The 14,602-nt window shown below is 36.0% G+C and overlaps 1 protein-coding gene across 5 annotated transcripts in view; it reads right to left on the bottom strand.

The window, feature by feature from the left end:
- Positions 1-14,602, bottom strand: part of Slc10a7 (solute carrier family 10 member 7) — a 249,107-nt gene that overhangs the window by 221,081 nt on the left and 13,424 nt on the right. For 3 of the 5 annotated variants that reach the window (XM_046459008.2, XM_058583941.1, XM_046459010.2), the window contains exons 3-4: positions 14,202-14,338; positions 8,151-8,226 (exon numbers count right to left, since the gene is read on the bottom strand). In XM_046459008.2, coding sequence (XP_046314964.1) covers positions 8,151-8,226; positions 14,202-14,338 — 213 coding nt within the window. Of the gene's footprint in view, positions 1-8,150; positions 8,227-8,688; positions 8,708-14,201; positions 14,339-14,602 lie in introns of those variants that run through there. The other 2 variants (XM_058583942.1, XM_046459011.1) reach the window with 2 other exon arrangements.

The raw sequence follows: 14,602 nt of genomic DNA, 5'->3' as shown, positions 1-14,602 counted from the left end.
TCATTAATTATATTTTTTCATATTTGCTTTGATGCTAGACTCAAAATTTTACAGTTACATAGTTTTGCAACTTTATTTGGGAGTTAAGACCTCATATTCACTTCATAGCTTTAGGAAATGGTTTTTAGCTGAAACCTTCCCTTTCTTAGCTTGAAAAAGAAGAAATATTGTGGTAAAAGTAGTCAGGGCATCTCCCAAACCACTTTCTTTCTCTTTCACTAAACACCAGCAGGAATGAGAGAGATGAAATATCTCCATAACCACAGTATGGGGGGGGGGGGGGGGGGGACTCTATCTCTAAACACAGGGAAATAATTTTCCAGTTTCTTAAAAAAGAAATTTATTTTATAAAAGGAATCCCTATGGCAGTTACTACAAGGCAGAAATAACTGTGATTTAAATACAATTATTCAACCAGCAAGTCTCATAGGTTTAAAACCTTTGCAAAGGTTTTTGGGGAAAATCAAATTTTTTACCACAGACCTTTATATTTGGAACAGAAATCTAAATTAAATACATGTATCTGATTTTATACAACAAAAAAGTGTTCATCCTATGTCTCCCATGTTAGAATAAAACTTAAAATGTTTTGATCTATCTTCTTATATTTGGCAATTAAGTTGGCCCTCACCTATTGCTTTTTCCATTATTTAAAAAAAAAATACAACTATGTGAGCATGCATGTGCATGTGTGTGCATGTACATACATAAACTACCACCATCACCAGTTGGACTGTGTCAACAGAACACTCAAATTCTACAATTTTGAAAAAAAAAATGCATTTAAAATACTGGAATGAATATATAACTTCAAAAAAGAACCTAAGTGTATTTCTAGTATTTAAATAAAGATAGCTTAAATTTTAAATGCCACAAAATGTAGTCTCATTTAAATACCTAAAAGATATACTGGCATCTGAGTGGATAAACATTGTCATGCACTGAATTCCCTCCACTGCTAAAAACTATTAGAAACTCTAGTTGTTTTGCTGAAACAAAAATAACTTGTTATAAAAACATAAATCACTTTTTAATTTTGACAAAGAGTATTAAAAACACTTTTCACCAAATTTTAAGCTGTGATTTTAAAGGGATGAAATAACTCTTTCAACCCATAATGAAATACTTTGATAACCAATAATTTTACTGAAAATCATCTAAAGGTATATTATTTAACAGAAAAAATTTCCTCTAACTTATGTAACAATTTTGCAATATACATATGAAAGCATCATTTCAAATGATAATATATACATATCCCTAAATCATTGAAAACAAATATACTACACATACATTTTCTTTAATACATGAAAGCATATACTAAACAGGTATATAATATATATGAAGATGTAGACATAAATATACAAGATCATGAACTAAATATAAAGAAGTTAATCCTTAAGGAGATAGTTTTCTTACATGTCATAATCACTGCCAAAACTAATCAGCTTGAAAGGACAGTGACACATGGAAATGTGCCCCAGTAATTTTACTACCATGTTGAAGGCAATAATGTAACAGGGCCACTTCTTTTGGAGGGGCATTGGCAAGTCACTGTCCCTCTCCTCTTCCATAGGTGGTTTTCCCTCCCTAATCCTTTTGTAAGTATTCAGTTCCCTTCCTTTTGCCAGTCTTTCTAAGTTCTAAAAGGAAACCCCACCTAAATGGTTAAAATGTTAACTGCAATATAATCTTCCTTAAAATTACAGAATCCAGAATATCTGGTGACCTTTGTAAGACCCCTCCTTAGTCTTTATTCCCAAGTATAACAGGAAGCATGCAAAGTACTATGATATTTAACTTGCAGAAAAGTAATCTGTCTAAAGAAATACAGCATCAAGCCCCAGAAGGTAAAGGTTGATTATTGCAAAGCTCCAGCCAGATGACAATAACAAAAAAAAAAGAGATCCATGACCCTGATTATGAAGACTGCTCAGCACAAGCATGCCACTCAGCACATAGGCTTCTTGCCCACTGTCTCTCTACACGTCCTTCCCCTCCCTATGAAAGTGCTTTCCAACAGGGTTTGGTAGTATACATCTCTCATCCCAGCTACTCAGGAGGCTGAAGCAGAAGGATTACAAGTCTGAAGCCAACCTAGGCAACTTAGTGAGACCATCTCAAAGTTGAAAAAAGGGTAGCTCTGTAGTAGTGTACTTGCCTAGAATATGAGAGGCCCTGGGTTCAATTTCCAGTATTGCAAAAAATAAAAAAGAACCCCCTGTCAGCCCCTCCATGTTCTTACGATGCTGGTCTGTGAATAACCCATATTCCTTCCTACCAACTCATCTTCCAAATATAGGCTTTTGAGTAAGGGGCAACCAGGACCTTAGTCCAATTAAAAGTGAGTACAGAGACACTACATGCCAAGCAGGACACCATCACAGAGAGCTTTCATCAAATGAAACTGGACATAGCTATTGAACCTTTTCATTTACCTGCACCAGCAAATTCACTTCACATTCTCAGATTTGATTTTTCCCAACCTATTATAGAAAAGATAAATCTCTTACATTTCCTTTTTAAAAAAGTCTATATTCAGTTACCTGCTAACATGATTTTAGAAAAAAACATTAAATATAAAATCATCTACTTGCAGATCATTTTCTCCCATAATCTAATGTAAATATGAAATGGTCTATTCCTTTCACATCAGATGTGACATGTAAATTTATTTATTTATTTGTTTGTTTGCTTGTTTTATTTTGTGGTTCTGTAGATTGAACCCAGCAGCACTCTACCAGTGACTTCTGGCCTCAAGAGCTGCTAACCCTTTTTTGTTTTTTGACACAGGGTCTCTAAATTGTTGAGTCTGAACTTGAATTTGCAGTCCTCCTATCTCAGCCTCCTTAGCTGCTGAGATAAGTGTGTTCCACTGGACCTCATTGGACTCTCAGTTTCATTTTTGAAGTTCTTTTTAGAAAATTTATGAAAAATTGTATCTTACTCCTTCAGCCTCCAAAATGTTTGAATATCAGTAAGCTATACAATATAAGCACTTTAAAAATTAGACTGCAACTTTTAGAAAACTAAGGAAATATTTGTAAATTCCACATTATTAATATGCAACACAATGTAAATAATTTAAATATCTTTTGTGGAATGGACATATAAATATACTTCAAAAGAATTCAATGCTATATATTAATGTCAAGAAAATGGATGAACTTTAAAGTTCTGCCAAAGTCATTTGAAAACAAAAAGGTATTTAAGTTAGATACTCACATTTAAAAGAATGTAGCAAATGACACCTTCAAGTTAATTAACACAGGTCTTAGATATACCAAAGGAGACTCCTTCCTCAAATTCTTTCAGGATAACAGAAAAAAAAACATACTAGGCACTAGACCAAAACTTCTGTAGCTCCTTTATTTCAATAATATGTGGCAACAGAAAATACCTGGCATAAGAAACCTTGGCTAAGTCCAACCATCCGCCAATTCACTTCCTATCCCATGAAGCTAAATGTGATCAAGAAAAAATATACAACCATGATGGATGGCTGACTTCTCTTTAGGTGAATATCAATGGCCCTCAGTGCTGCCTAGCAATCTACCACTCTCAAGTTAATCTCTCTCTCTACCTAGATGTCAACTGCATACTTTCTCCTCTCTTTTCAAACTTCAGTACCATCTACTCCATCAGCACAGCTGGCTGCTGCCTTGTTTCCTACTTCACTTAGAAAAGTCATCAAAAGGAAACTCCCAAGTGCATCTGTATCTACACACTCTGCCTTCACTCCTATTATTATGAATAAACAGTCTAAACCCCTCCTGAAACTCATATCATTCTCTCATTTAATCTAATGTATCACTCCATTGCTTGCTCTCTCTGTCTCTCTCTCCCTCATATCAATTCTCTCCTTACTGAAACATGCTTATAATGATAGGAACATGCTACAATTACTGCACATAGAAAATCTCAATCCCTACCTTGCCCTTTAATTACAGCCCCATTCCCTCTTCCTTTTCATCACAAATGATCTCAAAACAGGCTCCAATTCTTCTCTTCCCATTTATCCTTAAGTTCACTTTAAATAAGCTTTTGCCCCAATGCTTCATCAAAATAATTCTGGCCAAGTTTTCCAATAACCTCCATGCCATGTATCATAATGCTAGGGTTAATTTTCAGAATTCATCTTAACAAACACAATATGTCAGCATAATTTTTACACAGCTGATTACACTCTACTCCTTCACACTTTCTTCACATGGCTTCCAAGACACCAGAATTCCCTGATTTGCTTTCCTGTTTTGACTACTATTTCACTAATTATGCTTCCTCTGTTGCCTCGCTAATGATTCCTCATTACCTTGACCCTGATGGAGGGACCCAGGGCTCAATCCTTGAACCTCTTCTCTTTTCTTTTTCCTTTTTCTCTTTCTTTTTTAAAGAAGGTAGGGGGTGGTACTGGGAATTGAACCCAGGGGAGCTTTTCCAATGAGCTTTACAGGGTCTCACCAAGTTGCTGAGGCTGGCCTCAAACTTGTGATCCTCTTGCCTCAACCTCCAAAGTTGCTGGGATTATAGGCATGTGCCACTATGCCTGGCTTCTTCTCTTTTCTACCTATGCTGTCTAGCCAGGTAATCTCAGCCACTTATAGCTCTAAATACCATTTATTCACTGATGATTCCTTAATTTACACTTCTAGTTTAGACCACTCCCTGAACTACCATCTTAACACATCACAAAAATAAACTCTTAATCAGTATGGCTGACATTAAAAGTGCTCACCAAGATCTAGTTCTCTCCAGGGCATAAGAATGGTAAGGACATGTGACTTCTGCTGGCCAATCTAATGCAAATTGAAGTTCTATGTATCGCTACCAGCCTGGGCAGTGAAAAGTCTGTTCGTAATTCCCTAATATCTCTTTCTCTTTGTCTGCCCCTCTCTTATGGCAACTGAAAATGCTCCCTGTTCCATCTAGATGGTGTACCATCTTGATGGTGCCTCCAACCAGCCTCCCTTAGGGATGGCAAACCTACTGACCCACAAGTGGTATGTGCCATGAGAAAGAAACAAATGTATACATCTAGCCACCAATATTTTTGCATTCTTAGGGACCTCAGTATAGCCTATCCTCTCTAAGCTAATAGTCCCCAAATCTGCTTTCTCGTATGGTCTAAATATGTTCCCCATATTCTTTGTTGTATCAACAACCCCAAATTCTTAGCTATTCAGCCAAAAACTTTGGAGTCATTCTTGATCTGTGTCTTTGTCTCACACCCCACATCCAATTTATCAGCATATCTTATGACTTTAGAATACATCCGGAATCCTATCACCTTTCACTGCCTTCACCACGACTCTGCACTTGAAAAACAAGGGTGAGAATATGAAAAGGCAAGCCACAGACTGGAAGAAAATATTTACAGTGCATATATGTGATCAGGACTTTATCAATGTTCATCAGTACACAAATAAACCACTCAATTTAAGAAAATGAGCCAAAAATTTAATAGGCATTTTTCCAAAGAAGACATATGGATAGACAGCAAATTAACACATTAAAAGATGCTTAACATTATTAGTCACTAGGAAATGCAAATAACATTAAAACTACAATGAGATAACACCATACACATCTTAGAATAAAAAATCAAAAAGACTGACAATAGGGCTGGCGATATAGCTCAGTTGGTAGAGTGCTTGCCTCACATGCACAAGGCCCTGGGTTCAATCCCCAGCACTTCCTACCAAAAAAATGAAAAAAGTGCACATTAGTTAATATTTTGGGCTGGGGATGTGGCTCAAGCGGTAGCGCGCTCGCCTGGCATGCGAGCGGCCCGGGTTCGATCCTCAGCACCACATACAAACAAAGATGTTGTGTCCGCCAAAAACTGAAAAATAAATATTGAAATTCTCTCTCTCTCTCTCTCTCTCTCTCTCTCTCTCTCTCTCTCTAAAAAAAAAAAAGACTGACAATATCAAGTGCTAACTAGGATGTGGAAACTGGGACTCTCATTCACTAATGGTTGAATTATAAAAGGGCATAAGCACTATGTGGAAATTAGTTTGGTAATTTCTTAAAAAGTTAAACATATGTCTGCATTAAAAGAAGGGTATTTATATATTATGGATGGAAATTGTCTACTTCAGAAGCTGTTTCTAGTAGATAAAAACTACATACAGATAATTCTTCCTTAGTCAAAAGATGATCCAACCATTCTACTCCTAGGTATTCCCATGAAAAATGCAAGTATATGTCATTTAAATATTGAATATTCATAGTTGAAAACTAGCAACTGCCCAGATGTCCATCTGCAAGTGAATGGATGAACAATTTGTGGTACATACATACAAAATACTACTACTCAGCAATAAAAAGGTCTGAACTACTGATAGACACAATGTAGATTATCTCAAAATAATTATGCTGAGTAAATGAAAAAAAGAAAAGTACATATTGTATGATTCCACTATATAAAACAAGAAACTGTAAAATAAGCTATAGTGACAGAAAACAGATCAGGGGTCGCCTAGGGAGGAGAGGTGCTGAGAAAGGCAGGAGGAAGGAATTTCAAAGGGACACAGGAAACTTTGAGGGTGCTATGGTTTAAATATGTTCCCCAGGTCAGGTGTGGTGGCCCACTTACTTGGGAGGATAAGGCAGAAGGATCCATTGAGCCCAAGAGTTCAGGGCCAGCCTGGGCAATACAGTGAGACCTCTCTCAAAAAACAAAAATAATAAATGAGTATGTCCCCAAAAAATCATGTGTTAGAAATTTAATTTCTAATGCAACAGTGTTGGGAGGGGGGCCTAATGGGAGGAATTTTAAGTCATGAAGACTCCACCCTCAAGAACAGATGAGCCAATTATAAAAGGACTTGAGGCTATGAATCCCTCTCTCCCTCCATCATGTTCTCTTTTGCCCTTCCACCTCCAATATGGGATGACGTAGCAAGAAGGCCCTCACCAGATGCAGGCCCCTTGGCCTTGGACTTTCCCAAATCCAGAATCTAATCTTCATAAATTATCCAGTTTCAGGTATTCAGGTATTTCAGGTATTCTGTTACAGCAGCCCAAAATGAAGTTAAGACAGAAGGTAACAGTTATGTCTACCATGTTAATTGTGGTGATGGTTTTGTAGGGGTATATGTCAAAACATGAAAATATGTTAATTTGTGCCAACTTAGTGAATAAAAATGATATTTCAACAAACCTATTATCAAAATAAAATATAGCATGTACTTTACTTTTGGAAAGAATAAAGTAAATAAAATAAAATTGGTTAAGAAACAGAATCCAAGAATGAACAGAAGTGGAAACCCATTATATCTTCCCTCAGAGCATTCTTTTTTTTTTTTTTTTTGGTTGTTGTTGTTTTGTATTAGAGATTGAATATGGAGGTCTTTATCACGGAGCTACATCCCTGATCCCTTTTATTTTCTATTTTAATATAGGGCCTCACTAAGCCGCTGAAGCTGGCTTCAAACTTGCAATCCTCCTACCACAGCTTCCCAAGCTGCTGGGATTATAGGCGGGTGCCACTGTGCCCAGCCCTTGGAGTTCTTTTCTAAATGAGAGAATATCGGTAGGAAAGGAGGAATAACCCATCACAAAGAAATATCCCTCAACATAAAGTTATAGGGGCTTTCAACCAAGGAAGAACCACCAATCACTTCTGAAATGAACAGTGCCACCCCAATACACAAGCATGAATCTTTTGCCACAGTCTCCCAGCAGCTGAATGATTTCTTTGAATCCATCTTAGAAACCTGACCTAATTTCTCCTTTTTATGTTGTTTTTCACTTGCCATTAAACAAATTGAGCCTTTTCTCACCAACTTAATTTATTATAAATTTTATAGGAACTAAGAAATGGCCATAGCTCTTAGTCTGTGAGTATTGTGCGGAACGTTCCTCCTTGGACTTCTCTGTCCTTGGTCGCCTCAATTCCCACTGGGGTGGAAAAATTGCCATCTCTGGTTCACCCACCTCTCTTACTTGTCTATCTCAAATCCTAAATTCCACTCAACATCACCAATTTTAGCACATCTTAATATGAATACAACCAATTCTTTCATAAGCTGCTATGGTTATGAGTTTTCTGTAACATAACTGCTTTATGTTCAAAACACGGTTTTGAACAAAATAGAAGCACAGCACGCACTTATGTTTAAATCAGGTTAGCCCCCAGGACTCACCTCATTTCCACCAACTGCCTTGGTTAAAATCACTGCAGAAGACACAGGGGGAGGCATGCAACCTACTGTCTGCAAACTGAAAAATAAAAGAAAATCCAATTGTAAATAGTTTTTTTCCCCCAATTATAATAGCTTTCACTGTATTTATTCTAAAATAGCAGAACTGAGCAAATAAAAATAGGAGAGTGTTTATTGATGCATATTCCCTGGTGAGTTTAGACGATTTTATATGAAGCAACATTACTTAGAAGATGCAGCAAACATGCAGCCTCTGAGCTCTCGTTACATTCTACAAGCGAGAGTGATTTTAGTTTCATAGTTATTTAAGTTTTGATTGTGCAATTCAAAACACAGCCAACTTATAGTAAGTACAGTCATTGAAACATAAATAATCTCAGGTTATTTTCAGTTAAAGTAAAAATGCTCCTTAAATTTTATGTAGAAATCTTTTAGTAAAAATAAAGCTCTAAACTACATCTGAAGTTGAAAAATATTTAATAAAACACAACTTACATTTTCAATTTCTTTCTATGAAACAGCAATTCTCAAACTTTCACCTTATAAAAGACATTTTCATGTTGTAGTGTCATTATAAAAATAGGCATGACATAATCATATGTGTTGAATTTAGATTCTATAATGATAGTCTCATATCTGTTCTAAATTTGGTTTTTATTAAATTATGTTTATACTTACAAGATCCTAATAACAAGTCTACTCTCTTAAAGATACAAAATAAATTGTACAAGAAAATGAAACAATGAGTACTAAATCTAAATACTAAAAATTAAAAAAAAAATTACTCAGAATTCATATAGAATATACCTTTCTAGGGAAAAGATATAGGAGGAGCAAGGAGCTACGCTAACTAGGGGGAAATTCACACAGGGCATAGTGGACAAAGTGTATTTGACATAAAACAGATTTTGAATGAGTGTGCTTACAGATGACTTTTATTGATTCTTTTAAGAATGTGTTATCTAAAATTTATGCAGTAAATTTATGTTAGCTCTGAAATAAGAAAAAAATATTTTAGTTCCTTTTGATTAAAACATAAGAAAACTCAACTTATGGAATTTCCATCTCATTCAATTCAATATGTTTTGGATTTTTTTTTTCCTCCCACTGTTTTTATATTTAGAGTAGCCTCTTGCTATGTTACCCAGGCTGATTTGAACTTCTGGGTTCACGCGACCCTCCTGCATCAGGTTCCTGAATAGTTGGGGCTACAGGTACATGCTATCACACCCAGCTTAGTCTTAGGTCTGTTTCCTAAGTGAGGTTAATGTAGTCTGTCCTATTATGAATTCCCAGCCTCTGCCCCTTCTTCAGGTTCACTAATACGAAGCATTTACCATTTGTAGTAGATCCAATTCTACACACTTGACACACATTGTCTTATCTATTCCTCTCAAGTATTATTCTCACTTTAATGAAAACTAAAGTTAAGACAGAAGCTCAATAATTTGCGCAAACTCCCAAAGCCAGCTCTCTAGAGTTAAACTTTTATTCTGGCATCCAGGGTCAAAGATTTACTTATCTAGGACTCCTTCAGCCTTCTATTTCCCCTACCACCAATAGTAGGTGAGTCCTGTAGGGCATTTTCAATCTTTCTTTTTCAATCTTTTCTGTCTTCTAGTCCCTTCCCTTTAACTTACAAAGAAACAGAATTCTCCCTATCTTAAAAAACAAAAATCTTTGAATTGTATATTGAACTATATATAGAATATATGAGTAGGGTACTACGTAAGAGTATCCAAAACAGGATGCATAAGATATTATTCCTGCCTTTAAGAAGATTCAATACACAAATGTAGATAACTAACAGCAAAATTAGTACTATTGCCCCCTCAAGATCCAATCCTACATTTTTCATTGCAACTCACTGTTGGTCTATAAAGAATACTCTACCCCCATGACCCCACAACAATGCATTTTCCCTTAATGTCTCTGGAATTGGATTTCTTCCCCACTTCTACTAGTCTAGAAGTGATCTGAAAGTATCCTGTGATCTCCAAATCTCCAAACCAAACACCCTTTCCCTATTCGCTCTATTTACATTCTTGCTTCTCCAGGCAACTCTTATTCTTATCTTCTTGGTCACTAGCTTACTTCATCATTCTCATTTACCCCTTTTAAACTATTCTTTTTTTTTTTTTTTTTTTTTTTTTTGCTGGCTTTCCTGCTGTCTTTTCAATCTTGAGTCCATAGAAATATTTTTAAATTTACATTTCTAGCCCTAACTACTACCACCAAATTTATAGCCAGATTATTCCCTCAAACTAAACACGTCTAATATTGAATTTACATATTTTCTTTCTTTCAGCTTTATTGAGGCATAATTTGACAAATAAAAACTGAATATATTTACATATAAAATGTTTTAAAATATGTCTACATTTTGAAATCATTTCCATAATATAGCTAATTAACATATGTATCACCTCACAAAGTTATCTTTGTGTGTGTTGTGCAGTGAGAATACTTAAGATCTCTCCCAAAAATTTGGCAGTACATAATACACTACTATTAACTATAGTCCCTGGGCTGTACAATAGATCTCCAGAACAAATTTATATATTTTCTAAAAAATCAATTTTTTCCTGTGACTTTACCACAGGAACCAGTTTTCACCTAATGATCCAATTTGAAATTCCGGAGTTATAGGCAACTCCACTTGCTCCTTATAAATTAACCAGTCCCCACATCCTAGTTTCCATTCTTCTCCATGACTGTTGCCATCATTCTTGTTAAGATGCTTTTCATTGGACTCTTGAAACTTTCAAATGTACTGAATGCTCTCTACCTCCACACTGACCCTTCACCACTGCACAGTAAGGAGAGTGTGCTCAGAACACCTTTATTTAACAGGATTCTGAGTCTGCAACTCCCTCAAGTTAACATACTAAGTGTGTACTCTCTGACTGGGCAGAGGAAAAAACAAGCTACGAGAGAGCTTTCTTGGAGTTAAACCAAAGATGTACATTTTTAGTCTAACTTCCCAAGGTGAGACCTATATGCTTGCTTTATTTAGCATACTGAATTGCACGCAGTATTCTTCTAATCATAAACACAGTACAGTGCTATCAGACCAATCTCCCTGAATGACTACCTTTTAGCACTATGTCTTTTCATTTTAGCACTTTTAAGAGCTCCCTGTCACCTGTAGCTTCAAACCCAAACTCCTCAGCCAAGTAGTGCAGACTTTGCTGGCGTGGGCCAAAAGAAATATTTTTATCTTTGACTTTTACTAATGTCTCATTTTTTAACTTTCTACTTTAAAGCATATCCAACCCTTGCTGAACCTTTTATCCTTTAGCTGGTTTTACCATTCATTTGATAAAACATAGGCGGCCCCACCTTTATTACAATAAACAACCATGTACACATGTACATTATCCTCTGTATCTAACTAGGTTGGAGGGTCCCTGAAGACAAGGAAACCGAGTTATTATGTCCCTATACTTTGAGTGGCCTACATGTGGCAGATACCATTGGTTCTGTGTGTGTGTGTGTGTGTGTGTGTGTGAGAGATGTGCGTATATGTATGTGTGTGTGTTACTGGGGACTGAACCCAAGGGTGCTCAGCCATTGGTCCACATCCCACCCACCCCCTTATTTTTGTATTTGATTTAGACATAGTGTCTCATGAGTTGCTTAGGGTTTCACTAAGTTGTTGAGGTTGGCTTTGAACTCTCGGTCCTCTAATCTTAGCCTCCCAGGTCACTGGGATTACAGGCCTGCACCACCATGCCTAGCAACTACAATTGGTTCTTGATGCACATACGGTATTGCTCTAAAATGCTGCCATTTTACTTATGTGAGATCTTATGCTTTGGGATGAATTTAACGCTCATTCTCTCAGAACTCAATCTGGCCAAAGTGGCACTCTTCACTTTCCCTCTGCTCCTAACCTGTCTCTCCCCAATTAAGTAAATGACACTGCCAATTACTCAGTGGCTTGTACCTATAACCTAGAAGTCCTCACTCCTCAGCCTCTCCACCCACGGGCTCTGAGAGCTCTGTTAAATTCTACCCTGTGTGCACTCACCTTTCTATTGCACGACTGCCTCACCCCCGGTCTCCAAACTCATCTCCTGTCTTTCTCTCGGCTGCCTCTACTGCCTACTTCCCACAGAGCAGCCAGAAGAATAATTTTCAAATATAAATCGGACCCCATTTCTACCTCATTTCAGTCCCTGCAATAGCTTCCCGTAGCATTTAATATCAAGTCAGAATTCTTTATTGGGTATTTATAAGCCTCTGCATACACAGCTCTTGCCAACCTTCCCACCCCCACACCATGGTATCTCTCCTCCACATCACCAAGATCTGGCCATCCTGACTGTTCTACTGACCTTACACACACCGGGTTTATTGCTGCCTTAGAGCCTCGCACATTCTGTTTTCCTTGTCTAGAACATTCTACCCTAAGAATTCTGTAGTTCAAATTAATCACCAGCCTGACTAACAGCTTTCAACCACATCACAGTTTGAACTCTTCTCACACCTCTTTTTTTATCTTACTCATCTATTTACTTGTTTATGGACACTCGTACCCCAAGTCTCTCCAACACACAAAATGTACTGGCATGCTGCCAGTTTTGCAGTTGTTTCTCTACTATTACCTATAAAAACTCCTGGCTCATAGTAAGGCTAAAGAAGTGACTTGAATAAATAGGTGATTTTAATTGATATCCCCACATCATTTTTAAGTAGAAAGTAAAAGTATGATTACATTTTATAAACCAGGAAATTGAGGTTCAAAACTATTAAATAACTTTGCTCAAAGGCATGTTAGGAATAGGATCGGAAACCAACTTTCAGGCTCTAAGCTCAGTATTTTAGCTGTCATACTACAATTCTATAATAGGTTTAGTTTTAAATCACTTTAAAAATTCTTTAATTGATATTTTCATCAAATATGACTTTTTAATGAAAAGGATTCTAATAAAATCTACTGTTAATTCAACTATTACATCAAACAAAACAAAACACATGGAAAAGTAAATATTTACACAAATATATACATATTTTTTCCATCTTGTACATTTTGAAAAAAAATATTCCATCTTATCTGTATACATTTTTTAAGATACAGAATGCAAAGTTAAAGCATCCAATGGACAGCCTACATTACACACATGCACATACATCTTTTTTTTTTTTTACTTCTTAATCTATTTATATTTTATTTACATTTGTAACTTTGAAATGTCTTCAGTATTTAAAAGAAAGATTAAGAATTCATTGATATCATTATTAGGGGAAAATACAAGCAAATCTAAGAAAAGAAGGGAGAAAACAAAGTTGGATATATTTTTATAACTAGATAGACTTTATTCGCTGATGAACTGGGTAGTGTTCTCTGATTCACTTTCCTTTCTATATAAATTTTGTTTTTCATGGAGCAACATTGTATCATTTCCTCCCTTTTGTTTAATTTCATGGGTACCTATCATAGTTCAACATCAAACATTTTGCCAGAATTGTAAAACTTCTCCCAATGTATCCAAATACATCAAACTATCTTACAAGCTCACATACATCTTACGACCTCTAGTTTCTTCAATTTCTTTTCTCTTTGAAACTCACAAAAAGGCATATATCCTAGTGTCTTTTAAGGTTTTTTTGTGTGTGTTGTTGAATTTTTTTTTTTTTTTTTTTGTACCAGAGATTGAACCCAAGGAACTTAACCACTAGGAAGCCATATACCCAGCCCTTTTTATTTTTTATTTTGAAACAGGGTCTAGTAGGTTGCTTACAGCCTTGCCAAGTTGCTGAGGCTGGCCTTGAACTTGCGATCCTCCTGCCTCAGACTTCTGAGCTGCTGAGATTACAGGTGTGCACTACAGTGCCCGGTTTATCGTAGTATCTTAAGATTAAGCATGGGGATTTATTTTAAGATGTTATTAAACTATTTCTTATGAATCTTTTTGATGAAACACTGTTGTTTTAAAGGATAATAATGCTAATGTTAAATGTTTTTATTTCCTTATAAGAAAGCATATGCCACATTAAAAGTACACCCTTCAAAAGATTTAAACGTACCCTTTTAAGAGCCATTCATTGATGGATGTGATTGATAAAAGCTGAAGAAAAAGCCATATTGCCGCCGGGAAGAATGCAAGTGTAAAGATCTGAATAAAAAGGTGCAGTTTTATATGTACCAAAGCACTGGTCAGCTCCTGGAAAAGGAAGGACACAAAATAAATAAAGGTAAGAAAATTATTTCTGAAAAAGATAGCACCACAAGTTCGTCTTTAGTTCTGAATTGTTTCATAGTTTTATCCATGAGCACATCTATAAGAGACAGACCTCAAGAAAAAAAAAAAAAGGCACTCATGATGGTTACAAAGTACTTTTATATAAAATTTCCAAAATATATTTTAACATCTTTCAAATACACAATATGGCCTAACAATTCAGATCTGTAGAACTCTGGACCAGGC

The sequence above is a fragment of the Marmota monax genome, unplaced genomic scaffold, assembly GCF_021218885.2.
Source record: "Marmota monax isolate L192 unplaced genomic scaffold, Marmota_monax_Labrador192_F-V1.1 WCK01_AAM20220418_F8-fsc00002, whole genome shotgun sequence".
Classification (NCBI taxonomy): domain Eukaryota; kingdom Metazoa; phylum Chordata; class Mammalia; order Rodentia; family Sciuridae; genus Marmota; species Marmota monax.
Note: the sequence above shows the minus strand (reverse complement) of the source record. Positions and strands in the feature narration are given on the sequence as shown.